Here is a 27,574-nt window from a genome sequence, read left to right on the forward strand (position 1 = left end):
GTCTGCAGTGGATAGTGTTTTTTTTTTATTTTCCCTGCTGTAAAATTAATTGAGAGAACCCTTTTAAGTTCTTATCTCTGATCACATATACATTTTCTAGCTATTTGCAAGTGTCTGTAAAGTTGGGGAGGGTTATTTTACCAGTTGAAAAGGTGCTCTTAAAAACGTACAAAATGGGAAATTTAACTTCCTTGCTAATTGTTTGGCATCTGTGCGTCTTTGGCTTAAAGGGAATCTGAAGTGAGAATGATTTGGAGACCAACATATTTATTTCCTTTTAAACAATGCAAATTATCTGGCTGCCCTGCTGATCCACTGCCTCTAAACTGCCTCTAAACACGCCTGCCTCTAAACCACTGCCTCTAAACACGCCTGATTCCTGCAAACTACGGGTCGTCAGACCCGCCCACGGGGGCGGCCATTCTGCCGACAGTTTGCCAGTGTGTACAGTCTGTCGGCAGGCTGTTAACGCTGGTTTTGACTGATCCGCTCGGCGGATTGGTCAAAGCCAGACTTATCAGCCTGCCGACAGACTGTACACACTGGCAAACTGTTGGCAGAACGGCTGCCCTGTGGGCGGGTCTGATGACCCGTCATTTGCAGGAATCAGGCGTGTGTGTGCGCCTTAATACTAATTGCCATACAACATGAACAAGCATGCATATAAGATTTTCTGACCAAAGTCTGACCTAAGTAGCCACATGTTTTTTTCAGGCACTAGTACAGCCGACCAGCAAGATTGCCAGGCAACTGGTAGTGTTTAAAAGGAACATTTCCTTCTCACTTCAGGTTCCCTTTAAGTTGAGAGAGTTATATGCCTTTCATACATGCCCAGTCAAGAAACAAATGGGCAAACATACATTGCGTTATTGGTTATGCTTACACAAAAATATGATTCATTGAGTTGGATTGTATCACTGCAGTTTTCCCCTAAAATACAGGTAATAAAGGGATATCTTTTGCTCTTTTACCTATCCTTAAAGAGACACTGAAGCGAAAAAAAATGATGATATTATGATTTGTATGTGTAGTACAGCTAAGAAAAAAAACATTAAGATCAGATACATCAGTCTAATTGTTTCCAGTACAGGAAGAGTTGAGAAACTCCAGTTGTTATCTCTATGCAAAAAAGCTATTAAGCTCTCCGACTAACTTGGTCGTGGAGAGGGCTGTTATCTGACTTTTATTATCTCAACTGTAATTGAACTGTTTACTTTTCCTCTGCTAGAGGAGATGTCATTACTTCACAGACTGCTCTGAAAGACTCATTTTGAATGCTGAGTGTTGTGTAATCTGCACATATTATAGAGTGATGCAATGTTAGAAAAAACACAATATACCTGAAAATAAAAGTATGAGAATATTTTCTTTGCTGCTAATCTTCTAGTAATTATTCATAGTACACAACCAATTCATTATATCATATATTTTTTTTCGCTTCAGTGTCTCTTTAAAAATGAGCATGTATGCTTGGATGAGCTAATCATAAACATTTATACATCTTTTCATCAGAAGCTCATTCGGCAGATTGCATGTTGCTCATGTTGTATAACTGAAGCAGAACAGCACATGTAGCTCCCCTGTGCACATATATAAATCACAGAACAAAAATAGAAAACATTAACATGCACAAATTGCATTTTTTGCATTAAACCTACTTTTTTCCTCATAAACTATGTACCTAATGCCATTAAAACCATGAATGTTCTGCTTTAGTCCAGTAAAAGCCTGCCTATATTTCAGACTGTCTCCTTTGTCCATCCTTACTACACAGCACCCACATAGGAATATCACATAACTAGGCGTGTAACCAGCTGATGCTATATCACGGTGTAAAGGTCTTAGCATTACATGCCGCTGTATAGATACCTTTATACGGGCATTCATTGGTTACTTATTGGGGCTATGAGAATATGGACAGTTTACTTGCTGGCATAAAATACTGTGAATTTTATAACCTTTCTAGGACTGAAGACATTTAGCGTGTCACAGACTCCTTGTGTTGTAGAACTGCATGCAGAATGAGTACAGGGGAGTAGTCTAGAACAGAGTTCCCCAACCCTGTCCTCCGGCCCACCAACAGTACATGTTTTGCAGAAAACCACAAACATGCACAGGTGAGGTAGTTAGTGTCTCAGCAGAGCTGATTAACTACCTCTGTGGATTTCCACAAAACTTGCACTGTTGGTGGGTCTTGAGGACAGGTTTGGGGAACACTGGTCTAGAACACACAGTGCTACAGGAACTGTCCCATAGCAGCGTCTACTGCTCACAGTCCAAATTTTTTTCTAAATCTTGTCCTCCGTAATAATTGAAATATATACTAAACTTATCTACACTACTTAACTGTATCATTACAGCGGATTTGAACTCAGATCTTCCTCTCTGCTCTAGAAGATAAAAAACCGCAAAATAATCTTTAACCACTTGAGGACCCAGCCTTTACCCCCCCCCCTTAAGGACCAGCGCTGATTTTGCTGATTTGTGCTGGGTGGGCTCTACAGCCCCCAGCACAGATCAAACAACAGGCAGAGCGACCAGATCGCCCCCCTTTTTTCCCGACTAGGGGGATGATGTGCTGGAGGGGTCTGATCGCACCTGCCTGCGTGTGGCTGGCGGGTGGGGCACCTCAAAGCCCCCTCCACCGCAGGATTCCCCCTCTCCTCTCTCCCTGCCCCGGAGATCGGAGGCTGCACAGGAACGGATTTGTCCTGTGCAGCCTCTAACAGGCTCCTGCCTGTCATGTGACAGCGATCCCCGGCCGCTGATTGGCCGGGGATCGCTGATCTAGTACAACGCTGCTACTGTTAGCAGCGTTGTAAAAATGTAAACAAAGCGGATTATTTCCGCTTGTGTTTACATTTAGCCTGCGAGCCACGATCGGCGTCCCGCAGGCTATTCACGGAGCCCCGTGAATTGACAGGAAGCAGCCGCTCGCGCGAGCGGCTGTTTCCTGATTAATCAGCCTGCAGCCGGCGACGCAGATCTGTGTCGCTGGTCCTGCAGCTGGCACTTTGCCAACGCACGTTATGAGTGCGTGGTCGGCAAGTGGTTAAAGAAAAACATTTCTTTGTTACAGCTGATACAAATCCTGCAATAAATATGCAGTGTGCCTACTTTCAGCTTTTATGGAGCTGACATAGGGTTAACCTCCCGTGTTTACAAATTAGCTCCTCTGCTGTGGCAGCCAGCTGGCACAACTGAGAGATCAAATTATGGTGGTGACTGATCACAGATAAGAGATAATTAGATAGGCTACTCTCTAAATACATACAGGGGGCATTTCCTCTATTTTTTCCTTCTGTCCTGTGCAAGAGTTCGGGTCCACTTTAAACTTCTTTGACTAGCCCAGTAAACAATATCATCACACGAAAGTACTCTGTGAACACATCCCCTGCTAAGGGTGTAAATGGGCACATTTGCATCATATGTATTTGAATATCTGTATTGAAATGGCAATCAAATTCTTTCTCAATTTGCTGGGTTAAAAATCTATGGTTTACTAGGAAAGATTTCCAGCATAACAGAAGAAGAAGATGTTACATTTACGCCTGAGTGCTGACCCGGTGTTACTTTCCAAGCGAGAACATCAACCAGTGGGATACACTTATCAGTCTATATGCATAGCAATGTGTAAATCAGAACCACCAATGCCAATTAACAGGGTTCAGGATATTGGGTGAAACAAGTTATCCACATTTCTAGATTTGTATGGCCTCTTCCTGGCATCTACTGTACTGTGGCACTCACCTTTACCTAAGCTAACACTAATCTCACATTCCTAAACCTACCTACCCAACCATTCCGATACTTAACAATAATGCCTTTCACTCACCTGCGTGTGAGAAGTGGCAGTTTTTATTTGAATGTTTTATATGGAAAAATTCAATAAAAAGAATAAAAAAAACAAAAACAAATAAATAATGCCTTTCATACTGATACTACTCACCCCCATACACCCAACTTTAACCTTAGGCTCAAACTTAACCCTTACCCTCTCTTAAAGGCCTAACTCTGGGTTTTCTTTAAATCCTAACCCTAGCCCCATTACTAATTCATCTCTTGACCTGTTGTTAATCCGAAACTGCCCCAATATTTTACACTACCCACTGCCTATTAATCTTTTCCTAATCCAACCTGGCACTCAACAATTCCTAACCATACCTACTGAAACAGTATTTTCAGTGTTTCAGTATCATCCTACCGTAATTGCCTTTTCTGTGTATTGTCCTCAGCTTTGGCCATAAGAATACCCAGAGAACCACTTTGTTTGTGGTCTAACCATGTCTACCCTGATTTCCCCTGGTCTTCCTGGCTTCGGATTATAGCCACAGTCAGTTACAAAAACTACATTTGGTGCAGCTCTGTGACCAGGTCAATGGTGCTGACTTTAGCTGCTTTTGGATTGTGGTAAAGGTACTGTTTTTTTTAAATATAATTAATACACTCCTCTCTCTAGAAAAGTAATATTACATCAAAATAAAGCCTGCTGCAGACAGCTTCTTACAGGTATGCATCTTGCTGTCTCATATTGGTTTACATGTTTCAGATGTGCTCCAATGAGCAGTCCTGGACTGCAGGTGATGGAGTTATGGCACAGAAAAGCCACCTCAGATTCTTTAACAAATGAGAAGCAGCTTAATTTGCACTACTAAGACTTTTCATTCTGTTTCTGCCATAATGGATAAATTACTTTGTTCAGTGCCATGGAATATGTTGGTGCTTTATAAATCAATAATAATAATCTTCCAATCAATATTGGTAAACATGTCTACTGATACACTTTGTGTGTTAATTCAGCATAGTTATTTAGTTGTCCTGCAAAGCTAGACCTTGCATAAGTAAAATTGTCTATGTCCTGTGTACATCCTGGTTCCTAATGCCAAGATCTGACCGTCTATTGTACAGCTTCAGTTGGCCAAACTCTGTGATCTCCACTCAGAAGTTGAACGTCTAAGATCAAAAGCAGTGTCACTGGGATCCCAGCCTACAGCTCCTATCTTCATTGAATCCAGCCTGCAGGGCCTCACAAGCCATTATGATCTGGTGAAGAATCACATGGAGGGAGAACTCCAGCAGTTTCAGAAAGGTTTGCATATTCTCACTATTTGCAACACATGAAGTTTTTTTCTCACTTCTAGATAACTTAATAATTAATAATGCTCTACAGAGACAAGGGTTCAACAGAATGCATCATTCTTTTAGTCATGCCTGCCATTGGCTTCTCCATTGAGGTATTTAGTGCAGTGAGTTTAACTGAAGTTGGGTTTGCTTCAAAAATCTAATCATGTGTTGAGATTTTTCCCATTTGAAAAGAAAAGTTGGTGTACTTCATTTACATGCTTTCCTTTCCTAAATCACTTTGTATAGTCTAGAGCAGGGGTGGGCAGACTACAGCCGGCCCACAAGGCCATTTCCTCTGGCCCGCCGATGCATGGCCGGATTGCTTGACCCCCCCAGGAGGTGAACTAGCTTGCTGCATCTCATAGACACATCAGTTCACTGGCTGCAGCTCACCTCCAGGCTGTGTGATTGTGGTGTCCTGCAGGCAGAGCAGGGCTACAGGAAAATGGCGTCCAAAACCCTGCACTGGAGACTATTTCTGTCTGCCCGTTAGGCGCAGGAGTTTTGCAGCCAGAGTTGCTGCACTGAAGATCATTGGAGGATCTGCGCGCCGGAGGCCTGGAAAGGAGTCTCTTGACAGGTGAGTAAATGATTTTTTTTTACAGGCGCAGCACTAGCCCTAGGGTTATTAGGGGAATAAATGGGGGGCCGGGGGGTAGAGAATAAAAGAGGACCCCTGCCTATGTGCATTTTCTAGTGAACCGCTGCCCACATTACGTGAATTTTCTGGTAAAACGTTGCCTGCATTACGTGTATTTTCTGGTGAAAGCTGCCCGCATCACGTCTATTTTCTTGTGAAAGCTGACCGCATTACGTGTATTTTCTGGTGACAGCTGTCCGCATTATGTGTATTTTCTGGTGAAAGCTGACCGCTTTACGTGTATTTTCTGGTGAAAGCTGACTGCTTTACGTGTATTTTCTGGTGAAATGCTGCCTGCATAACATGTATTTTCTGGTGAAATGATACCCATATTACGTGTATTTCATTTCCTGGTGAAACGCTGCCCGCATTCCAAGTATTTTCCGCAGAAAGGCTTTTTGGGGAAAGGCTGCGTCATTATGTGTATTTTCTAATGAAATGCTGCATTAATATGCATATTTTCTGGTGAAACGCTGCCTCATTACGTGTCTTGCTGTCTGAGGGGGTCTGCCTGCTGTCCCTGGGTTTTTTGTTGTTTGTGGGTGGGGGGAACGTTGTCTTACTACCTTTAGGTTTATTTTGCCTTTGTTTTGTGAAAAAACTTGGACCCACTGTCTTTGCGTTACACTGTTAAATTACAGTTAGCCCCGCCCTTATCCTTTCATGGCCACACCCTAACGCAACCATTCTGTTCTGTTCCCGCCCACATCCTGACATGGCCACAACCCATTTTTTGCCACGGCACACTCCTGTTCTTTTACAGCTTCCCAGTTCAACCTGAGAACCCAATGTGGCCCTTGAGTCAAAAAGTTTGCCCACCCCTGGTCTAGAGCCATGGCTGAGGGAGTACAACTACCTGACCGAAATGATCTGTTTTGGCTAAAGAGATGTGTTAAGTAGAGACATCCTAAGCACCTTCATCCTACTATAGTCTCTTTTGGTAGGCTGCCTAAAGGAGTCTGCTAATGACTGACATAGAGGCTGCATGATAGTTCCAGTAGTTATAAATTAGTCAAACTCCTGATATCAGTGGAGGGAGTCAGAAAGTGGCACATCATGTAGCCGATCTCTGAATATTGGTGGGGGTAAGTGATAGGGTACTCGGGGTTCTGCTTACTCTTAGTGTTAGGCGTAGGTGGGGTGGGGGGCAGGTAAGTATTGGGAATAGGTACTGTAGATGGGAGGATTAGTGTGAGAGATAGGTTAGCAGAGGCGATAGAATATCTGTAACATTAGCAAAATTCTACAATCGGAATTATCTGGTGCCCCAACTTCCAGACATGTTTTTTCAACTTCTTCAGGGTCGGGCATGGTCTTCCGTAATTACAAGCTCTTGAACAATGTAGGGATACTACCCTCAAACTTGAGGCTGGTAAAAAGTGAGAGACACCATGCAGTGGTCTACATCTGATATACAGGTGAAACTCGAAAAATTCGAATATTGTGCAAAAGTTGATTTATTTCAGTAATTCAACTTAAAAGATGAAACGAATATATGAATTAGGAACCCTTTGCAGGTGTTTTGGATTAATTAGCTGATTATAGTGTGACACTTAGAGCCTAGAATATTGAACATTTTCACAATATTTTAATGGTCTGAAGTTTTGATTTTGGGGTTTTCATAAGCTGTAAGCCATAATCATCAAACTATAACAAAGGCTTGAAATATCTCACTTTGCATGTAATGAGTCTATTTCATATATTAGTTTCACCTTTTAAGTTGAATTACTGAAATAAATCAACTTTTGCATTTCTAATTTTGCGAGTTTCACCTGTAATGGATTAACACACTTCTTTCTTCTATCTTATTGTTTTATAGATGCTTCTTATATTGCCTTTGTATGGTATAATATTAATGAGAAATTACAAAAAGGGTTTTTTAACTGCTTTATAATAACATCTGGAGTATAAATACTGTATATTCTGGTGTATAAGACTACTTTTTAAAACTTGAATATCTTCTGAAAAGTCAGGGGTCATCTTATACACCGGGTGTCATTGATTCTGGGTGATATGCCCTATCCTATTACCGACTCCCAGATCTCACTGCTGAGGACTGTAGTGAAGCGGCGCAAGTGTACATGTGCAAGATTTTAGAGGTAGAGAAGGAGGTAAATAGGATACAAGGGTGGGCTAGAAGGGTGAAAGAGGTGTGTTTTATGGGCAAAGCGCAATCTATTCTTCCATACTGCTCTGATAAACAGGGAGACAGGGAGAGCTGACCAATCCACATAGGGAGTGGGTGAGTTGACCAATCCAACAGTCAATCGCCTATATACTGTTATACACTGGTTACCACATACAGTACATCACCAGTTTCTATTCATCCATAGCACCAGTATATGATTTTTAAAAATTGTATTTGATGTGCCTTGGAAGAGTGGTAGTCTTATATGATGAGTATATCCCAAACTCTATATTTTAACTGGAAAAATTGGGGGGTCGTCTTGTACGCCCAGTCGTCTTATACGCCGGCATATACGGTAGTATATAATAATAATAATGATGATGTCTTTGACAGGCACAAACGTGTTTTTTTCATCACATGTTTTTGGGTGAATGAGAAGGGCAACTATTGTTTGTATTTAGGAATTGTTGATGCAGCTCTGTCATGTCTTTCATCTGCAGCCCTGGACCACCAGCCCAGCCAGACATATCTTGATACCCGAAGGATGGTGAAAGACTCACTAGTGGAATGCCAGCACAAATTACAGTCACAGCTTACTGGTCTCTGTGACCCTGCAACAGTTGATCTGGCACTTCAACAGGCACAGGTGGGTTTCAGCAAGACCTGTTAAGCCTCTTGTGACAAAAAGTCTGACATTTTTCTAACAGTAAACCGCTTGCAAACTATGTTTACTATTCAGGAATCAATGTTCTGAATTGCGTTTTTTAAACAAGAAGAGCTGCCTTACATCATTCAGTTTCCTGCTTTTTGATATTGTGCTCTCTGTTGGCAAATATCAGATTGTAACCCTGTGTATCTAAATAAATTGAACTTAAAGAGGAACTGTTACAAAAAGAGCCCATGGGAGGTACTTCCCTCAGGATGGGGAAGCCTCAGGATCCTAACAAGGCTTCCCCTATCCTCCCAAGCCTTGGTGATCCCCAGCAGTGCTGGCATCCCCAGAACATGACGCACAGAAATATTTACCTCCTGTGCAGTAACGACTTTCTGATGGGATCCGGGGGAAATAACTCGCATGCCCAGTAGAGTGAACCCTATCGGCCTCAGCTATTTCTGCCGGAGCCCATCGGAAAGTTGCTACTGCACCTGGGCAGGAATGCAGAAGGTAAATATTGTAGGTGCTACTGCGCCTGGGCCACAGTCGACAAGCTTGTCGGCAGATTTTTCCAGGGGGAGGCAGTGCTTGATCCAGATGGGTGAATATGATGGGGGAAGCCTCATTGGTATCCAAAGTCTACCTACCTCACAAGGTAAGTACCTCAGGGAATCTTTTTTTTAATGTTACAGTTCCTCTTTAAAGGGAATTTGAAGTGAGAGAAATACGGAGGCTGCCATTTTTATACCCCTATAAACAATGCTGGTTGTCCAGCTGACATGCTGAGCTTTTGGCTTTAGTGTTAATGATTCACACACCAGCACCAAGCATACAGCCAGTGGAGTCAGACCAGATTTAAAGCATCTGATCTGAATGCTCACTCTGGACCAGTGACCTCAAGTATTAGAAGCTAAGCATCAGCGCAGTTGTTGTTGTTTATCAGGGAAAGAAGATGACTGCCCTATTCCTCTCAATTCAGGTTTCCTTAAATAAGATGTAGTAATATTTGGGCCCCAGGATGCTTGGGGTTACTCTTTTATTATTTTTTTTATTTTTTTTTTTTACTCTTCTGCTCATATATACGCCTTATTTGATATGCTGCACAAAAAGTGCAATATTGGTGCACAATATATCAGTGTTCTCCCCAGAACTTTTTTCCAGCCGGGTGGCAAGAAAAAGTAGCCGGGTGGGGCGTGATATTAGAATGCAGGGCCGGCGCTTCTCTGCATACAGCAGAGGAGAAGATGAGTCGATGACAGCCGGGTGGTCACCAAAACTAGCCAGGTGGAGCACCCGGCTAAAAGAGCCTGGGGAGAACACTGTATATACATAATGTAAAGTGTGCCTACTCTATACCCAATTTTGGGACTTTTTGTAAAGCATGAGCTAGACTACAGAAATGTGAAATACATGGTTACATATTGAAAACATAAAACAAATCTGTAATATTTACCAGCAACAAACGGCCTGTGCCCACAGCTCTGCAAGAAACAAACAAAAGAAAGAGGCCAGGCCCGTGGTCCATCTCAAAATTTCCCATGGGCGTCTTTACATCTTCTGATACCTGGTGACATCAATTCACATTACTGCATGTAGTAAAGCAGAAAACAATTGATTATACAAAACATTTTGTCAAATGTTAATTTAGAAAGGCTGTTATTACACGGAAAACTACAATTACCAACTAGTGAGGTAAATTACTGACTTGTGAGGTAAATTACCGACTTGTAAGGTACTGTCTTTTACACGTTTCAGAAGATAACTGGCTATACTGCCATTCTTGAATTTTCAGATTATTGCCCAGACATTAGAGGAACAGAAGTTACACTTTGATACAATGTATTCAGAGACCAGACTCTTAGAGAAACGAGCCCCAGGAGACAAAGCAGTCCCGTACATGAATGAGTGCAGAGACCTGGAGGAGCAATGGAGTCGGCTGAAGACTGTCTGTGCTGGTCATGTGACTGTTCTGGAGGACATCACTTCCAAACTGAGGGCATTTGAGGTAAAATAAATTGATCTTTAAAGTTGTGTACTTATTCTTGCATGGTGCAGTATATACAATCCATATAGAATGGTAGCACATTGTTTTACCATTTTTTTGTTGTTGTTTTTCTTTCGTTATTGAGTTTTTTTATTAGCAATTTAGTGATATACATGTTGCGGACAGCCTTGATATTTGTTTTAAACTATAGAAACAAAAAATGTGTGACCTTTTCTAATTACTTTTAGATATCTAGTAGTTCTAACCAGGTCTGCAAAAAAGCCCAGCAACCATTGCACCAGATAAAGTTGCAAAGGTCGTCTAGCTTTTTGACCCTTTTCTACTGCCAGTGAAAGCCAGTGAAAGTCCCACAACTGCTTAACGTATACCTTTCACTAGACACTGCCTTGCCTTGTCTGCTTATCCTGAGTATAGCTCTAACATCTAGATATTTCAGTTTGGTATTGTGTAAAATCAAACAGAATAGTGTGTAGTGACATTTATAGCAACAAAGAATGTCTTTGTCTGATGTGCTCTTCATAGGTCAAGTGAGAGTATACGGTAATATTGTACCCATTATTTCATTCACTTCCCTTATGACAGTTTCCATGTATGAAAAACTAAATAACTTTCCACAGCTATTTCTCTTTCATATACATCAGCGCATGTAATTTAAATTAATTGCTCCTTTTGAAAGGAACGTAATTTTGATTAGTTCTCTATTTTAAAAAGATGTGAGGATTTGCAGAAGCAATTCAGAATAAAATAATTAGCCTTATCTTGTACCAAAGTCCTTCCTAGCTTTATACTCATCAAAGACAAATATTTCATTTGTTCTTTGCTTTTCAAGGAAGAAACTGTTTCCTTTTAAATGCTATTTGTTTTTTTTTTGTTTTTTTTTATGTTATTTCAAGCCTGTTTGAGTTTGTACATATTTTTTGGTTTCAAAAGAAGAGAGAAACAAATTAAATATTGCTTTGATTACACAATGGTATTTAGTGGTTTAAAAGAAAATCCCACATTTGTTAAGAAAAAGTCAGTCCTGTTAGTTCTGCTGGTCTCAATGCTATAATTAATTGCAAGCAATTTTACCTGGAATATATTGTTGTTGTTTTATTGTATGTATATACAGTTGTATGTGGATTTTTGGTGTCTCTGACCAAATTGCATATTTAGTTTATTTTAAGAAGTGAAAAGTATTAAACAGCTCCTGCAGGAAAAAGTGTGTTTAGACAGTGGCCCATATGCAATTCACTTTTTTCTCCTAAGTTTTCTCCTAGGTGATATTTTAACACTTTAGCAATACAATGCCTTTTAAACCACCAGCAAGCAAGAAAATACTCAAAATAATTTTGATAGTACTTTTTCACCAACTTTTGGGTACTTTTTCAATTATAAAATGCTGAAAAGTTTTTTTTAAAGAGAATATGAAAATTATGTCCTAGGAGATAACTCAGGAGAAAAAGTTAATTGCATATGGACTCCTGGGCCCGATCCAATTCACTTTTACTCTTAGATTATATTTTCACATGAAATGATCTTTAAGCCACCAGCAAGCAAGAAAATACTCAGAATAATTTGAATAGTACTTTTTCACCTACTTTTTGGTAGTTTTTCAATTGAGGTGTGAAAAATGATCTCCTAGGAGAAAACATAGGAGAAAATATGAATTGGATCTTGCCCAGTTGTCTTTAACCACTTCAGAACCACATGCTTTACCCCCCCCCCCTCCCCCAAAGACCAGGCCATTTTTTGTAAAATAGACCACTGCAGCTTAAGGCCAAGCCGCAGGGCTGCACAACACAGCACACAAGTGAGTCCCCACCAACAGAGCTTTCTGTTGGTGGGGTCTGATCACTCCCCCATGTTTATTTTTATTTTTTTTAACAAATATTTATTTAATTATTTTCATAGTAAATTTGTCTAATTTTTTTCCTACTTAACCCGCCCTCTCTCCCCCCGCCAGCCAATCACCGCCAAGACTCTGGAGGTGACAGCCGTGTCAAATAGCTGTCCCCAGTACAGCACTGCGGTAGATCGCAGCGCTGTACACGGTAATTAGATGGCTGTTCAGCCGTCTAACAGTCTCTGAGCGGCACTGAAGGCGGAGCAGAGCTCCACCTACCAAGTAGGAGATGCGTGCGCAGTGTGTGCGTGATCTCCTACAAAACAAAGCCCCAGGACTTTACGCCGATCGGCGTTAGGCGGTCCTGGCGCTGCTGGCGTGGCCACGCCCATCAGCGTGACGCAGTCGGTAATCAGTTAAATAAACTTTTGTGCCCAATATGTTTGTACATGTTATTATCAGGGCTGTGGAGTGGGTACAAAAATCTGCCAACTCCGACTCCGACTCCTAGGTTTATGAAACCACGACTCCAACTCCGACTCCGGGTACCCAAAATGGCTCCGACTCCTTAGTCTAATATGCAGGAAAAAGGCATTCCGCTACACCAAGGCTGGGTATAAAACTTTTCTTTAACTTTATTGGCTCATCAGTAGAACATGTAAAGGCTGACGCGTATCGGAGCTCTAAGAGGCTCCTTAATCATAGCCAGTTTACACAAACACATCACAGTTTTAAGTAGTCAGAAGCCCGCCCACTAGGGGCGTGGCCATCATTCTTAAAGAGACATACATAAATGTTTGCATATAAAAGAGTAGCACATACCAGTACATAAAATGCAATGAGTTAAAAAACCAAAAATGACATGGTTAAGCATCAAGAATATATAAGCACAACATACACTGCATTCTCCAGTTTCGTGAAAGTTAGTGTAGCATGGTGCAAATATCAGACCACATGGACATGAATGACACAAGGGATGTTATACTCTCACATCATATGTTAGACTAATATCCATTTTTGAATTCAATCCTAAAGGCAAACGTGTGCCCAACTTCCATATCCAAAAGGCCTCCTGTTTTAGCAATAGCCTATGTAAATCGCCCCCTCTAGGTGGAAGGGTCACTCTTTCTATACCTTGGAAGGTGAAGCTTGTCATGACACCCTGGTGTTCCCTTAGAAAATGCTTTGATACACTGGAAACCTGTGTGACATACGTTTCATTCCTAAGGCACTTCCCAGGTCCATTATAGTGTTCGGAGATACGCTGTCTCAAAGGACGGGTGGTGCACCCCACGTACTGTAAGCCACAGGCAGTACAGGTGATAAGATAGACAATGTTACTGGTATTACAATTAATATATTGTTTCATATCAAATCTTTCATTTTTGGAGATAGAAAAGATCTCCCGCGTCTGATTGTGGACACAACAGTACCTGCAGGTGCTATAACCACACTTAAATGAGCCCTTACAGGACAACCAGGTGTCAGGGTCTGGGTCTGGGCAAGGCGGAGAAGAAGCTCGGGGAGAGGCGGGTACCCAAAGTAAATTCTCCCCACCCCTTGCAAATTTGTTCATGGGATGGTGGGAGGAGCTCCGCATCTTTGGGGAACTGAACCCCTTTTCTGAGTTCATTTTTTGGTATGGGAGATATATAGATGATCTGCTGCTAATATGGGGGGGTCCCCCGGACGTTCTGCCCGATTTCCTGTCAAACTGCAATGACAACACCTTTAACCTGATTTTCACTATGTGTCATGATTCCACTAAAATTGATTTTCTTGATCTTACGTTATGTGGGTCCCGGACACTGGGTAGGGTTGTCACTAAGACTTTCAGGAAAGCATGTGCAGGCAATTCACTTTTGCTGGCCTCCAGTTGCCACCCTGGCCACACTCTCAGAGCTGTTCCTTATGGAGAGATGGTAAGGGTGGCTCGCAATTGTTCTGACCCCAATTTGCTTGGGCATGAGCTGGATCTGGTGGGAGAGAGACTCCGGGAGCGGGGATACGATAGCCAGCTGATTAATAAGGCAAGGCAGCAGGTGCTGCAGAGGAGCCGTCGGGACTTGCTGGGCGCGGGTGCTGGACGCTGGACTAGGCAAAAAAGACATGTTACCTTTACGACTCCATACAGTCTGGAGTACAATAAGGTTGTTAATATTATTAAAAAATATTTGCCTGTCCTCCATTCGGACCCTAAACTCCGCACAATCCTGAACGAAGGATGCGCCTTTTCAGCACGTCGCGCCCCTACTTTGGGTACTTGCCTCTCCCCGAGCTTCTTCTCCGCCTTGCCCAGACCCAGACCCACCTGGTTGTCCTGTAAGGGCTCATTTAAGTGTGGTTATAGCACCTGCAGGTACTGTTGTGTCCACAATCAGACGCGAGAGATCTTTTCTATCTCCAAAAATGAAAGATTTGATATGAAACAATATATTAATTGTAATGCCAGTAACATTGTCTATCTTATCACCTGTACTACCTGTGGCTTACAGTACGTGGGGTGCACCACCCGTCCTTTGAGACAGCGTATCTCCGAACACTATAATGGACCTGGGAGGTGCCTTAGGAATGAAACGTATGTCACACAGGTTTCCAGTGTATCAAAGCATTTTCTAAGGGAACACCAGGGTGTCATGACAAGCTTCAACTTCCCAGGTATAGAAAGAGTGACCCTTCCACCTAGAGGGGGCGATTTACATAGGCTATTGCTAAAACGGGAGGCCTTTTGGATATGGAAGTTGGGCACACGTTTGCCTTTAGGATTGAATTCAAAAATGGATATTAGTCTAACATATGATGTGAGAGTATAACATCCCTTATGTCATTCATGTCCATGTGGTCTGATATTTGCACCATGCTACACTAACTTTCACGAAACTGGAGAATGCAGTGTATGTTGTGCTTATATATTCTTGATGCTTAACCATGTCATTTTTGTTTTTTTAACTCATTGCATTTTATGTACTGGTATGTGCTACTCTTTTATATGCAACATTTATGTATGTCTCTTTAAGAATGATGGCCACACCCCTAGTGGGCAGGCTTCTGACTACTTAAACCTGTGATGTGTTTGTGTAAACTGGCTATGATTAAGGAGCCTCTTAGAGCTCCGATACGCGTCAGCCTTTACATGTTCTACTGATGTGCCAATAAAGTTGAAGAAAAGTTTTATACCCAGCCTTGGTGTAGCGGAATGCCTTTTTCCTGCATGTGTTCCGAGACCTGTGATTCCTGCTCCTTTGGCTAGTGCGGTGGTGGTGTGAGCGTTTCCTCATCTTTGCTACTCCTTAGTCTAATACTTAACAGGGCTGTGGATTTTGTACAAAAATCATCCAACTCCGACTCCCGATTCCGACTCCTCAGCTCCAACGACTCCAACTCCGACCCCGGGTGCCCAAAATTGCTCCGACTCCAACTCCGACTACACAGCCCTGGTTATTATAGCATTAGTTTTTATGTCATGATGTTACATTCTTGCTGCATGGATTTTTGGCCACTCATCCTTATAGATCATAAGTAAAAGGGCATATGCATGCACCATTAATCAAAATCAAATGAGAACTTTACTGGTGTGTTGCTCTGCTATAGTGGAGTACAGCATATTGGCCCTTATTCAATTAGTGTTTTCTCCTAGGAGTTAATTTTTCTTCTGTTTAAGATAACTTTTCAGCACTCTGCAATTGAAAAAGTACCAAAAAATAGCTGAAAAGTACTCTCAAAATTACTCTGAATATTTTCTTGATTACTAGTGGCTTAAAATGCAATTTATTGATAAGGTGTGAATTAATCACTTAGGAGAACATTTAGAAGAAAAACGTGTTTGCATATGGCCCCCTGTTGCTTACAGTCTGTTTTTTCATTCCCTGCAAGTGCTGTTGAGTTTTACCTAAGTAAGCCAGTTGTTTTTACAAACACCTGAGTCCTTCAATCTACTTTTTCTCCTAAGTTTTCTTCTAGGTGATATTTTCAAACCTTATCAATGAAATACAGTATTTTTTGGACTATAAGACTCACCTTTTCTTCCCCAAAGGGGGGGTGGGGGTGGGGAAGTCACTGCGTCTTATAGTCCAAATGTGAACACTTGCCAATACGAACCAACAACTGACTCCCTGTACTGTGCCCATGCAGAGGAGGACACAGGGTGACAAACGGAGGACACAAAGGGGCATAGAGGAGGACACATGGGGACACAGGAGGACACAAGGGGGACAGAAGAGGACACAGGGAGAGGGGCATGAGGTACAAAGGGGGCATAATCTACAAGATTATGCCCCTTCACCATGGATGCACCAGGTTTAGTAAATATATATTTTCCCCTGGTTTCTGTCCTAGAACCTAGGTGCGTCTTATGGCCAGGAGCTTCTTATAGTCCGAAAAATATGGTACCTTTTAAGTCACCAACCGACAAGAACATACTCAAAATAATTTTAACAGTACTTTCTCTTACATTTTGATATATTTTTTTCATTTGCATAGTACTGAAAAGTTCTTTTAAACAGAAGATGAAACATTACCTCCTAGGAGAAAACTTAGGAGAAAAAGAGAATGGAATAATGGCCCAGGGCCCATATGCACTTTTTCACCTGAGTTTTCCTTAGTGATTTTTCTTCTTCTCTTTAAAATAACTTTTCAACAAGTAACAATTGAAAAAGTACCAAAAGCAGTAGTAAAAATACTATCAAAATTATTCTCAGTATTTTCTTGCTTGCTGGGGGTTTAAATGGCATTTTATTGACAAGGTGTGAAAATATCACGTAGGAGAAAAAGTGAATTGCATATGGGCCCGGGTGTTTGTGCAAACAACTGACCTAAAGCAAACCTGAATAGACGTCACAGACGCAGAGCAACTCAGAACTGCTCTGCCTCTTCCTGTGCTGTTATTCTCCGACCAAGACAATTGCCGAGGAAAGAAAGGGGGTCGTGGGGCAAATCAGAAAACAGCGGAAATACCGCAGACCACACCATGAGTACTATGCCATTAGGATGTGACAGTAAAATGGGAGGAAAAAAAAGACTTCAGTTTTACTTTAAGGACCCTTGTGTGTTATGTGCAGGACTGATCAGTATTTATCACCAAATACTATTGTTAAATGATCACAAAAAATAAGTTTTTTTCACTTTGTTTGTGATTGCGGGTTGATGCATATTTTATACTACATTTATTTGAATGTATGCAGCTTGGACATAGAACAATCAAGTTGTGCAACTTCTGCATGTGTAAGTTCAATTTCCAAGCTGCATAAACTAAGCATAGCATTTGCATCAACTCAAAATTGTTGGCATCTCATTGACCACCATATTCATTTTTGATCAGTGGCCAGTCACTTTAATTAAATTGTTCATTGATGGGGATGAAACATTACCTGATGTATACCAGCACCACTTCCATTTTATTGACATCCTGAACTCACATCACGTAAGAGATCTGCTAACAAGTTTCCAGTGATGTTTAAAGGGAACCTAAATGAAAAAAATGAGTTTCACTTTCCTGGGGCATCTACCAGCCCCCTGCAGTGATCCTGTGCCCTCGCAGTCACTCACGGCTCCTCCAGTCCCCCGCCTCCAGTTAGTTTCGTTTTGGCCGACTCGGAGTCGGCGGGCCACAACGCGTACCTTTCCACGCGTTCCCGCTGGTGCAGGATGTTATCGTGGATGGCAACATGTATCTTTGTACTGCACCTGTAACGCGTAAAAAGGAATATCCTGCTAATATCTATATGGTTGTATGCTGTATTCCCTCAATATTACATGCATCATGAAAGAGAATACTTAATGATATTTCCCCTATTATCAAAATAGAAAGCATAGATCTAACACCCACTAGGCTGACTAAACAGCATGAAAAGCTTTAATGCTGTATATGTGAACTAAGCCCCCAAAACCCCAACATGGGTTTCCTCTTATGAGGGGGCTTCATCATGGGTGATATAGAGCAGAATATTGACTGCTGTGCAACAAACATAGGCTGAAAGGGTGCCACAGTAATTTGGACAGTAGGAAAAACTGGGCACTGGCTAATGACTATAGTAGAATATTGGCAATGGTCTATGCGGCGCCCATTTTACCAGACGGCTGCCAGCACCCAAATGACCTGCTTGGCCACAGTGTTACCCAGGTGAACAATATTTATTGGCCAGTTATCAACCATTTACTTGATCTTAAGCCCCACTAACATTGTGTGGTGGGCTTTAGTGTTTATTTTCCTGAAATCTGTCATATGATAGTAATGGGCCTTGTTGTCTCTTACATAGGACAATTCCAAAACTGTACAAAAGTGGATCGGTGATGCTAAAGAGTTTGTTCTTAACCAACACACTGCCTCAGAAGATCCTGAAGAACTTCAAAGACAGCTAGACCAATGCATGGTAAGATATTTATTTATTTATTGTATTTATAAAGGGCCAACATATTGCACAACACTGGACGTTGGTTAAGGTTACAGACAATGTTTAAGGGTGACATACAGCAATAGGACAATACAATACAGGAATACATGCAAACCAGATCACTCAGCACAGTATTAGTACAAGGTAATGCTTAGTCAGTCACTGGATGGGGGCATGGAGATTAGGCAAGTCAAGTTCACTCAAGAGTTCACTCAGATCCAAAGGATGGGTGTACAGTAATGGAGGTGCATGAACAGGTAGGACACACAAGAAAGAGGACCCTGCCTGAAGGCTTACAATCTAGAGGGAGAGGTAGGGGCATGAAAGGTAGGGGACCACAGTACAGCTGCGGGTTTAGAGCACTGGGGGGGGGCTGAGTGAAAACGTGAGTTTTGAGGGCCTTCTTGAAGATGTTGAAGGAGGGGGAAACCTTAATGGGGGGAGGTAGGGAGTTCCTTTAGAGCAGCTCTTGAGAAGTCCTGGAGGTGTGCATGGGATTGGGTGATGCAGGGGGCAGTCAGGCGAAGTCCAAGAGGAGTGGAGTGAGCGGCTAGGTTTGTACCTCTGGGTAAGATTGGAAATGTAGGTTGAGCAGGCTTTGTGTACAGATGGCTAGACACGTTATCTTGAATCTGATTCTGGACTGGATAGGAAGCCAGTGGAGGGATTCACAAAGGGGAGCTGCCATGGTGGAGCGATGGAAGGAGTGGATAATTCTGGCTACCGCATTCATGACGGACTGCAGCGGGACAATTCGGGTCATAGGGAGACCAGAAAGAAGGGCACATTATTTGTGTCACTCTTTAGTGTAATGTTCTGTTATTATTTTTTTTCCTTGGGAATTATTCTTTATTCTCCACAGGAATACAGTTGACGTTTAAAAATTAGAATATTGTGCAAAAGTTATTTATTACAGTAATTCAGCTTAAAAGGTGAAACTGATATAAGAAATAGACTCATTACATGTAAAGTGAGATATTTACATCCTTTATTTTTATCATTTTGACGATTATGCAATTATTACGCTAGGTGCTATGTGGACCAATACACAATATCAGCTGGCTGCAGTATGGTGAGCTAGTCAGAATCGGAATCGGTAACAAGCTAGGGTCATACATGTTAGATCAGATGGCTGCAGTACAAAGGGCTTGTCAGAATCGGAGTTGGTAACAGGCTAAGGTCATACACATTAGATCAGATGGCTGCAGTACAAAGGACTAGGCGAGAGAGTGGTCAGTAAAGCTGGCCATACACTGGCCCGATATGCCACCGTTTCGACAGCAGATTCGACGCACCCGCCGATCCGATTTCCTCCCGAAATCAGATCGGTGCATCGATCGCGCCGTGCAGGAAATTACCGTCGATCGTCCGCGGGTAGGGAGCGCGTTGCTAGCGGCGGCCGATCCGATTCAGGTATACATTACCTGACGCTGGCTCCCGGGCATCTTATCCGCGCTGCATTGCTCTGTTTCTGCTTCCATCCCAGCTCACATTAACTTCCTGTGTCACTCCAGTGACCAGGAAGTTCAAATAGAGGGCGCTCTATTTGAACTTCCTGGTCACGGAGTGACACAGTGTACGCTGGGATGCGGTGCGGGATGCTGGGATGCGGTGCAGCGCGGAGAAGAGGACCCGGAGCCAGCTTCAGGTAATGTATACGGGGGGTGGGGGCGGACAGGCGGCAGGAGCAGCTCAACAGATTGTGATCGGTTTCAGGCTGAGATCGATTCACAATCTGTTTGCAGTAAAGGCAGCCATACGATCCCTCTCTGATCAGATTCGATCAGATAGGGATCTGTCAGTTGATCGATCTAATGGCAAATCGACCAGTGTATGGCTACCTTTAAGCTAAGGTCGTATCTAAGTCAGTCTTGCAGTCGCATTGAAATACAATAATGAAAATCACATTAACCACCCTGGAGTTCTATTTATTGCGCCAGGGTGGCGGCGCAGCAGTTTTTTTAATATATTTTTTTAAATCATGTAGCTAGCCTAGCATTACCACATGATGCCCCCCTCCCTGCGGCGTCCGCCCGTACCGCCCGATCGCCACCAGCGCGTACCCTCGTAAGGAAATCCCGTTCCTTTAGGGCTTTCCCGTCGCCATGACGACGATCGTGATGACGTCATCGATGTCGTGACGTCAGACGGAGACCCGATCCACCCCTCAGCGCTGCCTGGCACTGATTGGCCAGGCTGCACAGGGGTCTCGGTGGGGGTGGGGGGGTCGTTACGCGGCGGGTAGCGTCGCAGCGGCGGTGATTGTTCACAACACGCAGCAAGCAAAAATCGGCCCAGCGGGGCTTGAGCGGCGCCAAGGAGGTAATACAATATGATTAAGGACCCTTGACAAACCAGTGTGAATAGTGAGTGAAAATATTTTTACTGAATAGAATTCTTGTCTTTGAGTTGCTAGAAATTGAGCTGGTTTTGTTGTACAGACTGGTCACCCTTAATTTCTTTGACCTTAGGCCCTTGTGAATGAAATGGAGGTGGTGGAAGGATCTTTGACTAAGTTGTCAGAGGTAGAAACAGGATTAAGAAGCCACTCTGATACGATGATCCACACATGGGTGCTGCCCAGGCTCGCCGACCAGAAAGCACAGTGGGAGTTGCTAAACAAACAGGTATTTAGAGTAAAAAAATGACTACAGAAATCTAAAAGAAATGTATGATCCATTTATTTATAAATATGATTTCTCCTCAGAGTTAAAAGTTCTACAATAGCCTGTTCCCCTCTTTGCAAATTCATACGTTATATAAAATTACCCTCCACAAGTTTCGTTATACTTCTTGTCGTAAAATTCTGCTTTCAACGTTCACCACTTGTTATAAGAGATTTTCAGTGTTATAGGTAAAGTTGCATTTGATGGCTCACACTCTGTCAGGTTGTGAAAGAAAGCTGCCATAATGGCTTATATTGCCTGCAAGTATCTGTTTTCTAGATTACCTTTAAAGCGGTATTGTCACCATAAAAATCAAATTTCCACAGCAACTGGTCTAAGTGTATTGAGTGATAAAGATTCTAATCCTGCATTCAAAACTTGCAAACCTTTTTCTGATGTTATGGTTTGGAGTTATCACATACTTTAGGAGCACTGGCCCTAGTGACAAACAGTGCCAAAGAGTTGAATGCTGGGATTTATTTTTATCTATAATATATTCCTCCTCTTCCACTTATTTCCCTGCCTAGCTTTCTTATCTAAAACACCTCTGCTCACTTGTGTTTACAAGCAAGGCTGAGGTGATTGGAGGATAAGACAGTGTAGTTCCTAGTATACACCTCAGTGGGAGTGTCTGAAGACTCTGGGAGGAGGGCAGCTAATGCATACACAATGAGCAAGAGAAGGGAGGGGGAAACAAGAGTCAGGGAGGATATGATGTCAGCATTAGCTTGGCAAGGTGGCCACTGTCTAGAATAGGATTTTCTGCTTTTCTTTTATAAAATTCACAGGAATCATTACGTGGATAGCACAATACATCTGTTATGTAAGTAGAACTAGTATTTATCTACTTATATATGTGTTTTTTATTTCTAGGTTAGCATGGGTGTCTCTTGTTCTTTAAAAAGGCATGGTAGTGACATACAGAGTAAATGTTATATGAAAAAAGATAGGAATATTTATGCTGGTTTCCATTTTTACTGTTTCTCTGCAATGCCAAAAGTGACATCACTTCTGACCTTTTTTATCCAGCCCAGCTCAGTGATAATTATCCCTCCCTACTGCCACAGCTTACTGTGCCTGTCACCACAAACATCACCTAGACAACAGGCTTACATCACTGTGTAAATGCTTAAAAAGATTAGGGGGATTCAATTACCTTCTTTTGGTCATAGTGCCCTTATCTTACCCGTAGGAAGCTTTCTGTTATTTGCATGCTTAGATAAGCTTGTTACTGTAGCAAAAAAATAAATAAAAATACCACAATCCCACTAGCACTGCACAGTTCCTGAAACTTCAGCAAAGGCACCCGGACCAGGTAAAAAGGGAAAAAAAGTGGGACATTTAATGATCTATTTTAGATGAAAAAGGGGTTTACATATATATTTGGGGCACTATCGTTTAGCATTGTTTTTGTTTTAATGTCACAACCACCTTTAAGAGGCTCTATTCCTATCACATGGGGATGACAGCATTGATGTCTTGCACCTGATGGCACTTGTAAAATGTGATTTTAGAATACATTTAGTAAGTCCTTCCAGGAAGGGGCTGCATGTACTATCTGTTCACATGAAAGTTTTATGGCGCTGTGTGCTGTGCTGAATGGCGCTGATGTTGATGACTCCTTTCACTGCTTGGTTAATTACTGGCATCCTGCAAAGGAACCTTGAAGAGTGGTTGTGGGATTGCCCACAACCTGATAGCCTTGGAGGGTGCACATTCATGCACTCACATCGAACAGCCAGAAATGGAGAGGGAAAGGGGGGACTGGAGACCCTCTGAAGATATGTACATTTCCTCACTAGTTTCCAGATACCACTCCAAGCACAATCTCTGCACACAATCGCCTTCTGTCATGATCATCCTTTACATGCCTCACCTCTTCTCTGGAATTCCCTTCTAAAACACATCTGTCAATCTCCAACCTTTTACATCTTTAAGCGCTCCCTTATGCTGGGAATACACGGGTCTTTTTTCCCGCTCGATCGATTATGCTCCTTGATTCCCTTATCATCCGCTTGTTTTTCTTATCTTTTTCCATTCACCTCTATCAGGAATCGAGCAGCAAAATGATCAAACGGGAGATCGGATATGTCGGAAATTATATATCCAACCATCTTATCTGCCGCAAAAAACGGCCCATGTATTCCCAGCATTAAACTCACTTTTTCCAACGAGCATACAGTCTAATGTTGGCCATTCCTCTTCAACCTCTGGCCAAGTAGTACTTCATACTAAATATAACATAAAAAACACACTGCCTCTGCATATACATATTGTATACTACATTTTGTATACTACCCCACCCCTTGTTTTCTCCCTATTCCTTTAGATCAGGGGTCAGGAACCTTTTTGGCTGAGAGAGCCATACATGCCACATATTTTAAAATGTAATTCAGTGTGAGCCATACAATATGTTTCAAACTGGGACAGTGTGCATGTGCAGCTGAGGGCTCACGTCCCTGTTGCCATGGTGATGTGTATTTAGTTAATCCGCAGGGCACCAGAAGTGTCAGACACGTCTTCAGCTTCTCTTGGGGTTCAGCAACATCAGCAATTTTCCAGACAGGAGAAATACTGACTGAAAGCTTGTACAATTAGCTAGCTGACTTGGGGGTTGATTCACTTTGTAGGACGAAATCCCCTGTCAAGTGACAGATAGCCTATTGGGTCAATCAAAGTGCGGGGATCTTGTCCTACAAAGTCACTGGACCTGACATGGTCCAGAGTGGGACAATTGGAGCAGCCGTTCATTTTGGGGAAAGCGCAAGTAAGTTAGTAGTACATGCTACATCAGTAGTGTGCACTACTTTGAAAATTTGATTTGCGATGCCACACTAAGCTGCACTGCTTGAGCAGTGTAGCTTAGTGAATCAACCCCTACTGATTTTTCTGTGAGCCAGATGTAGCCATCAAAAGAGCCACATCTGGCTCCCGAGCCATAGGTTCCCTACCCCTGCTTTAGATTGTAAGCTCACAAGGGCAGGGCTCTCTCAACCTTTTGTGTCTTGGTATGTACTATACATTTTATGCATCATGTTCCATTAGTCTCTGTATTTACTGTCAACCAATTCTGAATTATGTTCCAGTCTCTATATTTTGTGTATATACGCCTGTCTGTATTATTATTATGTACCCCATGTTTGTTTCTTACTCTGTACAGTGCCACATAATTGATAATAATAAGTAGCTAATAATTCTAATAATAGGTGGCTTGGAGAAACAATCTGGGTGCTGATTTTCCCAGAGATGCAGGTACACCATGCTGTGTTCAAAAATAAAGAATTCCATTGCAGTTTAATCACAACTTTGTTACAGCAGAAGTAATGTAAAGTAAACTATTTATGCAATTTGAGATTCCATACTTAAGTGTTTATAGGTGTCTTTGCTGCCTATTCTGATCACACTGTGTATCTGGCTCATCCTACACTAAGTAAATATTTGCCTTTTAGGTCATTCATCAGATGAATAGGTTATCTGAAAGTCAAGAGAAGGCTGTAAATTTGAAGAAGGACTTGGCAGAGATGAAGGAATGGATGACGCAAGCTGAAGAGGAATATTTGGAGAGGGATTTTGAGTACAAATCTCCCGAAGAGCTTGAGAATGCTGTGGAAGAAATGAAAGTAAGAGAACTAACTCAACCCCACCTCCCCCTTCCCCATTTTCCTTCCCCACCTCTCGTCTCCTCTTCCACTATTTATCATCCCTGTCTTCATTCCTCCATTCTTGTCTCGAAAATAATTTCCAAATGAGCCTTGCAAAACAGGAAAGGTTAGAAACTCAGCAGGTGTACTAAAAAGCTAATGCTGGGTACACACAGTTAAGGCCCATACACACGGGGCACAACTGTCGCCACAAACACGTGGCACGCGCATGTCTCAGCGACAGTTGCCCCATGTGTATGACGTGTGCGCCACGAACTGTTGCCGGATAGTGAAGTTGCCGTGCGATTGAAAAGTTCAATCGCCGGCAACTTCTGTCTTCGCAACTGTCGCTAGTCCGCCACGCGTACTGAGTGTGTATGCGGACTAACGACAGGAGACAAACGCAAGTGAATGGAGCATCCAGCCGGGGGATGCTCCCTTCACAGACAGCTTCCGCCGCGTCTCTGCCTTTCTGGCGAGACGTGTGGATAGCTGTCGCCGCCAGGGAGCGACAGCTCCCTGGTCTCTCGGCTACATACAACAAGGGACAGTTGGGCCCCGTGTGTATGTAGCTTAAGATTTTCCGTGCGATTTTGCGACCCAATCGTTTTACCCCCACGATTCCGCACTCGATTCTGCGCTCGGTTCTCTTATCTTCATTCGTTTTTCTTATCTTTTTCCATTCACCGCTATGAGAAATCGAGCGTGGAAACGATCGGGAGCAATATCGGACATGACAGATTTTATCTATCTGATCCATCTATCGCACGGAAAATCGTACCGTGTGTATTAGGCATAAGATAACCACAGCAAAGGTAAATTGGCACACTGACTTCTGCAAGACTAGGGGTGGTCAATGAGGTTCTTATCATTTTCATTATGCAAATGTTATGCTAATTGCATGCAAATATGCGCAATTTGGAATTGGACCAATCAAATGCAGCTATTTCATTCGACTGGCCCATTCTAAGTGTTATACATTTGCATAAAATTAGCATACCATTTGAATTGACCTGGAATTATTACCCTTGTCTTGTCAGATCTGTGTTGTTGCCTTGTGGTGGGATTTCCAAGCACCATTGACGTGAGGAGGTGAAGCTGTCTGCTTTTTAAGCTTATGTCAGGAGAGATTGAAGGAAAATTGTAATACTAGTGGAGTTGCATGTTTGGGAGCAGTGGTTCGGATAGTAAATGTAAGCTGACTAAGGTTGTTTTGCTGGCTGATATTTGTTCTTCAGTTTCCCTAATGTGGTGAAATGAGAAGTTTCTGTGTTCATCTATGAACCCACAATCACTTCCTCATCTTCCATTAGTAATGTCATTATATGTGGCCACAAAGCGATGGCTCTGCCAACAGGCATAATTCATAAACTTAAAGTGTTCTTAGCAAATGATCTTCCAGCAGTGTTTGGAGTCCATCTAAATTTCTGACAGCTTTCAGAGCAAAGATCACCGCATAGCACATTATGATAGCATGATCAGTTTTATGAGAGGTCATCCTCTAAAGTTGGCCATACACCATACAATTTTTTTTTATTGTTATCCAATTTGACCATTTCGATCCAATTTTTCACTTGGTTGGAATGTTTGAAGAAATTGTTTAATTTCACACACACTTGTGCAATGTTGCGTAAAAAGATTGTAAACCTCGAAAAAGTTGGTTGGATTGAAACATTGAGAGTATCAAGTATGTATTTGACCAATACATAATGTACGATTGGAATTAACATAAACACGTCAATGCAAGTTTTTTTTCCTCCATTCTGTGAGAAATGTTTTTTGAGAGAAAAAAGGGAGATGCCATTGTCTAAACATGCCCAGGTGAAACTTTTCAATACAACTGGTCCGTTTTGTCAAATTAGAGTAAAATTGAATTGGAAAAATTGTAATGTGTGTGGTCACGTTAAGGCTAAGAGGAGATAACCAGAAGAATAACGGGAATCAGTGGAAAATAGAAAAGAGATTACTAATTTCAAAGCAAAACCACTTGGTGCATTGGGGAAGCACCAGAAATTTAGGACTTCTCTTGCACACATTCAGCTCGCTGTACAAAAACCTGCAATGTTTCCTGGCTGTGTATTCTGTGAAGCTCAAATTCTGCACAACCAACCTAAAGCCCCATAGTCACGTACAAAGATTGTCTTCTGGCAGGAACTGGAACTCGATCCCTCAGGTGGCTGTTTGGGGCAGAATCTGTACCAACGCATTGCTAGCCTGCAGGCTAGTGACATATTGTTTTTCTAAGGAGGACAGTATGGCGCTTGACTGAGCAGATTCACTTATCAGCTTTGTGTTCATTATTTCCCTCCCCCCCTTTTCTCTTTCACCTTATTTCCTTTTAAATGTCTTCTTATTGTGGGCTCTCTGCAGTGTCCCCTTATAGTGGCCATTCCTTTTAGTGTTCCCTGATGTCTAGTAATCACGCTACCCAGTGTAGACATCAGCATTGGAAGCATGCCAGATGAGTAATGTATGTCTATTTATTTATATATTTTTTTATT

The 27,574-nt window shown here is 42.2% G+C and overlaps 1 protein-coding gene across 6 annotated transcripts in view; it reads left to right on the plus strand.

Annotated features, from left to right (window-relative positions):
• UTRN (utrophin) overlaps nt 1-27,574 on the plus strand; it is an 863,547-nt gene that overhangs the window by 217,424 nt on the left and 618,549 nt on the right. For all 6 annotated transcript variants that reach the window (XM_068232090.1, XM_068232089.1, XM_068232092.1 and 3 more), the window contains 6 exons: nt 4,909-5,089; nt 8,393-8,538; nt 10,340-10,552; nt 18,632-18,745; nt 21,238-21,393; nt 24,882-25,052. In XM_068232090.1, the coding sequence (XP_068088191.1) occupies nt 4,909-5,089; nt 8,393-8,538; nt 10,340-10,552; nt 18,632-18,745; nt 21,238-21,393; nt 24,882-25,052 (981 nt within the window). The remainder of the gene's footprint in view (nt 1-4,908; nt 5,090-8,392; nt 8,539-10,339; nt 10,553-18,631; nt 18,746-21,237; nt 21,394-24,881; nt 25,053-27,574) is intronic.

This window comes from Hyperolius riggenbachi, chromosome 4 (genome assembly GCF_040937935.1).
Source record: "Hyperolius riggenbachi isolate aHypRig1 chromosome 4, aHypRig1.pri, whole genome shotgun sequence".
Lineage (NCBI taxonomy): Eukaryota > Metazoa > Chordata > Amphibia > Anura > Hyperoliidae > Hyperolius > Hyperolius riggenbachi.